The 8,897-nt window shown below is 33.0% G+C and overlaps 1 protein-coding gene across 1 annotated transcript; it reads left to right on the top strand.

Moving 5' to 3' along the window:
- Positions 1-377: 377 nt before the first annotated feature.
- On the top strand, positions 378-3,552 carry LOC111921433 (uncharacterized). Its single transcript, XM_023917016.3, has 4 exons — positions 378-491; positions 616-653; positions 1,100-2,034; positions 3,370-3,552. The coding sequence occupies exons 3-4, from the start codon at positions 1,102-1,104 to the stop codon at positions 3,373-3,375; spliced, it is 939 nt and encodes a 312-aa protein (XP_023772784.1). The 5' UTR covers positions 378-491; positions 616-653; positions 1,100-1,101; the 3' UTR covers positions 3,376-3,552.
- The last annotated feature ends 5,345 nt before the right edge of the window (positions 3,553-8,897 follow it).

The following is an 8,897-nucleotide window of genomic DNA, read 5'->3' as shown; positions in this document are numbered from 1 at the left end:
CTAGTTCTTTAAGGTAATATAAAAGGGTTATTGCATTTAAAAAGAATATATATTTGTCTCAAATTTATAAAAAAAACAATTTATAATCTTTGTTATATTAATTAATTAATCAATAAAACAAGGTAAAAAGAAAAGCTCATAAGAATCATCCTTAGCCTCATCCTCACCAATAGGAATAGTTTAGTAACTTAGATCCCAATAAAAATAAATAACGATATACGACTAAAATTAGATCAAAACAACAAAATAATACAAAATAATAAACTTATTACACAAATGCTTAAAGAAATATTAAAAAGAATTCTTGCTAAAATGACAGATTATTTTTCCAATTTATTCTAAAAATCGAAGAAAAAAATAATAATTAAAATAGCCGTGGATTAAGCGTGTAAATTGTGATCAGATGGACGGTGGACTGACGTATTTAAGGCGGGACTATCATAAAAAGTTCAGACACACACAAACACACAGTTGAGATCTTCATACAACAGGTGCCTCTCTCTCTCACCTCTCGTTACTTTCATCAAACATACATTTTAGATCTACACAACTTGTTCCGATCTAGATTTGCGTTTTAATTCTTATACTTATTGTAATCTCCTCCGATTGTTGCAGATTCAAGTTCAATTTCACGATTAACAAAGAAACTGCAGGTACTGTTTCTTATTATAATCTGTTACTTGTTTGAGCAATCGGTAATTTTGATGCGAAAATAAGTTCCCGATCTTTAGTTGCAGTTTTAATTACTTATTTTTTATGAGCTGAATCGAATTCTATGGACTCTCGTGAAGTCATTTCACTCAATCTAGTCAAATTCATCTTGTTTTGCTTTGATTCGATCTCTCACTCTGAATAATACTCTAAACGGCTGAAGGATGAAGATGAATTTTCGTTGAAGCACCATAGTCAACTTGTTTGCTAGTATTTCGATTTTCGCTTTGACCTTTTCTATAAATTTAAACATAGTAGACCGATCGATTGGTGTATGATATATTTCAAAAGTATAAGAACAAAAAAACACAAGCTGTTGTAAGCAAGTTGTTGTTCTGCATTATATTCGTTGGAATTTTGCGTCATACTTAGTCTTTTGTTATTTTAGGTATGTCATCAGACGATAAACCAGAGATAATCGAACGAGGTGCTAAGAAGAATGAAAACGAAGAAGGTGAAGAGAATACTGGATTTCTAGGGAAAGTAAAGGAGTTCATTCAAGATATCGGGGAAAAGATTGAAGAGACAATAGGATTCGGAAAACCAACTGCTGATGTCTCTGCAATTCATGTCCCCAAAATCAACCTCAAACAATGTGATCTTATTGTGGATATTCTTGTCACAAACCCTAACCCCATTCCAATCCCTTTGATCGACATCAACTACTTAATCGAAAGTGATGGAAGAAAACTAATCTCTGGATTAATCCCCGATGCTGGCACAATCCGTGCACATGGATCAGAAACTGTTCAGATCCCTCTCTGTTTAATCTACGAAGACATCAAGAACACATATGAAGAAATTCAACCAGGAAGCATCATACCTTACAAAATCAAAGTTGACCTGATCGTTGATGTCCCTGTTTTCGGAAGAATCACTATTCCTCTTGAGAAAAAAGGGGAGATCCCAATACCTTATAAACCCGATGTTGATATTGATAAAATCAAATTTGAGAAATTCTCATTTGAAGAAACTGTTGCTACTTTACATTTGAAGCTGGAAAACAAGAATGACTTTGATTTGGGATTGAATGCGCTTGATTATGAGGTGTGGTTGTGTGGGGAGAGTATTGGAGGTGCTGAGCTGGCGAAAACTCAGAAGATTGAAAAGAATGGGATTACTTATCTTGATGTTCCGATTACTTTTAGGCCTAAAGATTTGGGTTCTGCTATTTGGGATATGATTAGAGGAAAAGGGACTGGGTATTCAATGAAAGGGAACATTGATGTAAGTACACCTTTTGGTGAGATGAAGCTGCCTATAAAGAAAGAAGGTGGTACTACTCGGCTGAAGAAGAAGGATGATAATGATGATGATGATGAGGTATGTGAATTCTATTGTGTTACATATGAATTTTCAATACATGATTGCTAAAACAATATAACCTAAATTTCTAAATTATATCCACATTAGGAGTTTTTTCATAGCTTTTTCAACTCATAAAAGAAGTTATATTTTACTTTTTTTCCGGATTAAACTTTTTTTTTTTCTAAAAGAGACGATGCATTTTTTTTCAATTTTTCCTATGTGGCCCACATTTATCCAAAAAAAACTGGGTTAGTCTTATAAAAGCTTTATATTTTGTGTTTTTTATTTTTTCTGGATTAAACCTCAGCTTTATTTTTTGCAAAAAACTTTGTATTTTTTTATTTTTCCCGAAAAATCCCTTAACTTTGTTTTTTTTTTTTTTTCCGAAAAAACCCTTCAATTCCAAATAAGCCCTTAACATTTTTAGTTTTTCTCAAAAAACCATCACATTTCACAATTTTTTTTGGAAAAAAATAACTAGAAGGGTCAGATTGGAAAATTGAAAAAATAAATTTGAGGTTTAATGTGGAAAAAAACACAAAATATACGGTCTTTTATGATATTAACCCGAAAAAACTTGTAAAATGTGAGTTTTTTTTTTTTTTTTTTTTTTTTTTTTTTTTTTTTTTTGGAGAAAACTAAAAAAGTTTATGGTTTTTCAGAAACAATCAGCAGGCTGAGAGTTTTTATAAAAAAAAAAAAGACAAAGTTAAGGGTCTTTTGAAGTTTAATCCGGAAAATACAGAAAATATAAGGTATTTTATGAGATTAACTCTATTTCAAACCAAAAAAACTTTTGAAAATTGAAAAAGCTAGAGAGGGAGCCTTTTAAAATTTTAGTTTTTTTCAAGTTGCTTGCTAATTAACAAACTCTTCTTATAAGCTATTTCAATGATTTCGTGGGTTCCATATTTTTCAACCAATTGTAACTAAATAACATATAAAAGCATTTGAAAAAAACTCTCTTTTCCTATTTTCCTATTGTGGATGTTCTAAATTGGTACCTTTAAGTTTGGGTTATATCAAACCCTAAAGCTGTGTTTGGACATTACATTTTCCATTAAATTAAACACGCGATAAGTTACGATTTTTTTCATAGGCCAAATAAATACATTTTTATTACAGTTAACAGACACTTCTAAATTAGTAAAGCCCATGGGCTTAAACTAGCCCACCTAAATACAACTAATTTAAGTCCAATTTAAGAAATCCAATCATAGAACTCGAAGCCCTAAGGATAAATTTCTTTAAAAAGTTGGATATATATAATAAAAAAAAAGTAAATATAGTTTGCATACTTCATAATATTTTACGTTTTAAGTCTTCGATTCATCTCGTGCATATATGCAGGAGTAGAGAATCAGGAGCATGAAGGGTTGGTATCAATATCTTGAGTCATGTTTATCTGCAATGTTTGTGTTAATTAATTAATATCTGAATCTATTCAGCGGTTGTGTCTAAGAGAATTTGATATGGATAATATGTTGCAAACATCATATCATAGAGTTAATATATTGTTACAGTTTGGATCTACACGTGCTCTTATTTGATTACCGAATATGATTGCTCAAATTAATTTATTACAAACGGACAATGAAATAGAAGCAAAGTAGGATTATGTAACCATAAACTCCATCATATCTTAGCCTTGCTATACCTATTCGAAATCCAAAAATATGATCTATGCATGATATCATCAAAAATGTAAAATTTTCTAGAAATAACCCTTCCAAAAACAATGGAATTTCGAAAATTCTACAAGCACCAAAATTTTGTTATGATCACCACATCAAAAACCTTCCTTTGACTACTCCTTAGGTTGATCGTATCTGACCAATCAAGAGACCACATAGAAAACCGAGTTGGGCACTGGAAGTACCAATCGACAAGCCTTGCTACACCTATTAGATATATACTCATTCCGTTCCAAAATTATTGTCTATACATAAAAAAAACAAACAAATTAAGGAAACATTAATTATCATTAAATTTATACAATAAAATGATATTTTTGTTCTTATTTTGCATTTAATGTTCCATTAAATGTTTAGTTGGTTAAGTAATAATGAGTGAGTATTTTGATAAAAATGTTATTTATTTTTAGAAGTGAACTAATATTTTGGAACAAACCAAAAAGGAAAGATGGACTATGATTTTGGGACAAAGGGAGTATTATTGGTTGGGAAGTACCAAACAATGGAGTATTCCTCAACACCATATACGCCACCATAAAGGAAACACAACCTAAATGTTTTTTCACTCTATTCTACAAACGAAGAGAAGAGAACCAAATTAGTCGATCCACATAAGAAAAACAGCAAGGGCATATAAAAGCCACACCACCTCACAACATGAACCAAATGAGCACTAACGACAAAAAAAAACATTAAAAAAAAGTAAGTGGTTGATCGTCTCCGTCCCTGCATCACACAAATCAAAGATCCCAATACCTTATTAACCCGATGTTGATATTGATAAGATTAAGTTTGGGAATTCTCCTTTGAAGAAATTGTTGCAACTCTTCGTTTGAAGTTGGAAAACAAGAACGACTTTCATTCGGGACCCAATGCACTTGATTATGAGGTGTGGTTGTGTGATGTGATCATTTCGTGTGCTCATCTAGCGAAAAGTCATAAAATTGCACAAGAATTGTATTACTTATCTTGATGTGTCGATCACGTTTAGGTCTAAAGACTTGAGACTTTCTAAGATATGATTAGAGGAGAAGGGACCAGATACTCTATGAACGGGAATATTGATGTAACTACAACCTTTGGTGGGATGAAGCTATATATAAATAAAGAAGGTGGTACTACCCGTCCTAAAAGAAGGATGATAATGATGATGATGTATGTAAATTCTCGTGCTTATATATGAACTTTCAATACATGAATGCTGAAATAGTAAACCCAAATTTCTAAAGAGTATCCATGGTAGGAAATTTTTCATAGCTTTGTCATACCAAAAAGCTTTTGAAAATTGAAAAGACTATAAGGGAAGCTTTTCAAAATCAATGCTTTTTTTTTTTAAAGTTTCTTGCTAATTGAGAAGATCCTCTTATAAGTTTTCAATGATTGTCCGGGTCCTATACTTTTTCAAGCAATTGTAACTAATTAACATTATATAAGACATCCCGTAAAAGGAATCAAGGCCGGTCCTCCAGAGGATTCAAATGCCTAGGACGAGCTGAAAAAAGCCCCTTAGACCATAACGTGTAACAAATTAAATTATATAACAATTTTTTTAAAATGAAAAAAAAAAATTATAGCAATAAACATAGTAAAATCGTAGTTTGTAATGTCGATGTCTCACAAGTGTTATTATGATACATATATATCTTTTGGAGATGACTAACATGGGAAGATAGATGTTGTCATGTTGGGTATTGTATAGTAGTAGGTCCTATGAGGCTATGATGCTAGTTGCACATGTAACCATATGATCCTTATCTCAAAGTCTACACTTGTTAGGAAATGAGGATTGAAGTGGTTTAAAATTACATTATTGCCCATGATGCATATAAGATTAGTGTAAAAGGACATCTCAAGGTATTGTATCTTTCATTATCTAAATAACCATAACATTGTAGAGAATTGTTATCGAGATTTACGAAAGCAAAATATGATTTGAGTGATTGAAGAGTTAGAACACGAAGAGTAAATATTAATCAGATCTTATATTGATGAAGACTAATTACAGAATAAGCAGAAAGGATATTTGCGTTTCAGAAAGTTATCCTCTACTTCTATCCTCAGTCCCTATTTATAGGGAACATGAGTGTAAAAAAAATATACTAAGTCTAAACATTACACTTCGCACAAATATGACTTAGTAAAATAACATAAAATGCGAAACTATACAAACACAATATTCGACTTTTACAATTTAGCTTCTACAATCTCCCCCTTTGTAAACAGTCGAAACTATTCAATCCATAAGCTTTTGAACATCAGAGTGAATTGTCTTTCGCGCTTCTCCATACCAGGAAATCACCTTCTTGAACTCCTTCTTGTCTCCTTCATTGTTCTTCTTGCAATTGTTCATACGAACAATAAACTGCTTATATTGCGAAGAAGTATATCTTTCCACCTCGGAGACTTTAAACAAGAATTTCTTGGGCTTCCCCTTCGTATCTCTTCCTGAAAACACCATGCCGAAAGGTTTCAGGCATATCTCCCCAACAACATATTTCGACAATGCTGACTGAGATAAGGTTTCTTCCCAAGGAACATTCACTTCTCTTCCCACTACAGTCGCCAATTCTTCATCAGTAAGAGCCAAACAATCGAAGTAATTGTCGATGTATGTCTTAACATGTGCGAAGCCTATCTTGAACACTTCAGTCTCAGAGCCTTTGAGCTTATTCTCTTCCATATGCTTCAAAATCAGAGCCACTTGAATCAAATCGTTGCAGTTCATCAGAGGAAAATCAGCTACAGTGAAGTCATACTGCTTGTTGTCTGCTCGAATAACAAAATAACGGAAATTTTGAAGCATGTCTTCAAACAACGTATCTTTCTTGATTTTTAGCACCTTTTTGATCTTCATTAAAGACCAAACTTCATCCGGATTCTTCCCCAATACAGCATGAAATCTGATTTTCATGTGTATATAATCATCAAGATTATCAAATTTCTCGCTAATCTTGTACTGAGCAGTAATGAAGAGCATTTCATTGATTGGAAAATCTAGCTGACAATTGTTTGAATTCGCAACATCATAACTTCTCTTTGGCTTCTTCTCGAATTCATACATTTCCCTCCCCACAACTTTTGACTCTATGGTTTTGTAAGAGTACAGCTTCGCAGGATCTCCTTTGTTCATCGTGGGAGGATCGCTTGCCCTTTGCCTCATGATGCTTTGTACTTGCCTCATCCTTTCCAACTCTGCCTCAGCCTCAGCTTTCTTCTCCTCCTTCGATTTTTCGTACAATATCCCTTTTCCTTTTCCCACTACATCTATTTGAGGTTTTGAACTCGAACCTCCTTCTTTTTCCCTAATAGAAATTCCTTTAGCAATCGGTCTTGTGGTTATTTTAGTTGAGGAAATTGGCTTCGTAAGTATTAGAAGAGTAGATGTAATCTGGGTAGATATCACTTTTCCCACTGTCTTCGCATCCTCCTCTTTACTTAAATTCTTCTCTCCCCCTTGCACCCCTATGAAAGCAGGTGGCGCACTCTTCGGTAGTAAAGAGGTAAAATTGGCGATTGGTGCAAGAGCTTTCTGAATTGCTTATTCTAAAGTATTAACCTTTAGAGACAAGAACTCATGAGTGAGAATTTGTGTAGATGAAGATTGCGAAACCACCGTTTTGAGCTCAGTCACCAACTTGATCAGTTGATCAAACTTCTCTTGGGTTTCTTTGTTATTAGCTTCAAGGATAGGAACATCAACAACCTTTTACACTTTTGAAGAAACCTCATCAATCTTCTTTTGAACTTCGACATTTTGAGAATTAATATCCTTGAGCTCCTTCGCAAGTTCGGTTTTCAACTCTTGAAGATTAAAGTTGACATCCTCCCGAACTTTCTTCACATCCTGTACAAAAAGAACATAACGTTCTTTTGCAACTGTTTTCAAGTCCTGGACCACTGAAGAAAAATTACTCCCTTGAGCTTTAATGCGAAGCTCATTATTTTTATCAGATTGATCAACCTTCTCCATTATACGCTTCTCAGCACCCTTGAGCATTATATCTGTTGGATAAGGTGTCTAAGTCCATAACTTATTTGGTATATACTTGACCCGACCCGGCATGGTCCATTTGGGTTGCATTTCATCCAAACTATTTATGGATAATTTTATGAGAGTTATACACATATGTTTATTAATATATTATAAGTTATAATATATTAATATGAAGTCATGTTATTTAATTAGTCTTAGTCTTAAATTAATTATGAATTAATTTAGAGATTAAAAGGAAGACTAATTAGATTGTGGGCTATTGTTTTATATAGTGTGGGCTAACACTCATTTGTTAATGGGCTAGGCTTGTATGGAAGTCCATGGATGATCCATGGAGATTTTAACCCATGGATCCTTGGAAAAGGAAAGGTCATGGGTTATTAGGGTTTCACCCTAATCATGTACACTATATAAGCATGCTTATGTTGCATGAAATAGCCACTAGTGTGGTTTTTGTGTGTGTGGCCGATTTTTATGTGTGTATACACTCTTTCAAAGTTTTCCAAGAGTTTGTGGTGATTTGTGATTCCATTTGAGGCATTCACACTATTGGTGCTTGGCCCTCAAACTCCTTAGGAATCAAACTCATCATCAAAAGGTATGTAATCTCATCTAATTTTTTTATGTTTAAAAGTACCCCATGCCATGTTAGATAGGTTATGAACCTTAGAAAATTATTATTTTGCATGTACTTAGACAAACATAGATCCAAGGTTTATTAGGGTTGCATGCACACTTAGGAAGTGTTAGATTGCTCAAAACCCAACAGTGGTATCAGAGCCTAGGCTTGCTTGTTTGATACTTGATGCAAAATAGTAAAAAAAAAATAATAAAAAAAAATAAAAAAAAGGTAGAATGATCGGAATGCAGAATTTCGACTTTTGCTGCTGGAAATGGACTAGAAACATTACCCTAAACTGTTTTGGTGTTTTAAAACTTGTTTTAGTTGGTGTAATGGTTGTTCTAATCCATTTACAATAGCATATATCAAAATTCCATGATTTTTATGTGTTCATATAATTCTTGAAATTTTGATGATCATGTTCATGTTCTTATGAATTTAGAAGATGATAGGAATTGTTTGCTGAATTGTTTAGAATTAATTCTTGGTCATTTATGTGTTTTAATGGAGTCCATAATTTGTCCTCAAGTTATGGATATCCAAAGGTCGCTTTTCTTTAACACACATT

This window comes from Lactuca sativa, chromosome 1 (genome assembly GCF_002870075.4).
Source record: "Lactuca sativa cultivar Salinas chromosome 1, Lsat_Salinas_v11, whole genome shotgun sequence".
Taxonomy (NCBI): domain Eukaryota; kingdom Viridiplantae; phylum Streptophyta; class Magnoliopsida; order Asterales; family Asteraceae; genus Lactuca; species Lactuca sativa.
This window is presented reverse-complemented; position numbering and strand designations above follow the sequence as displayed.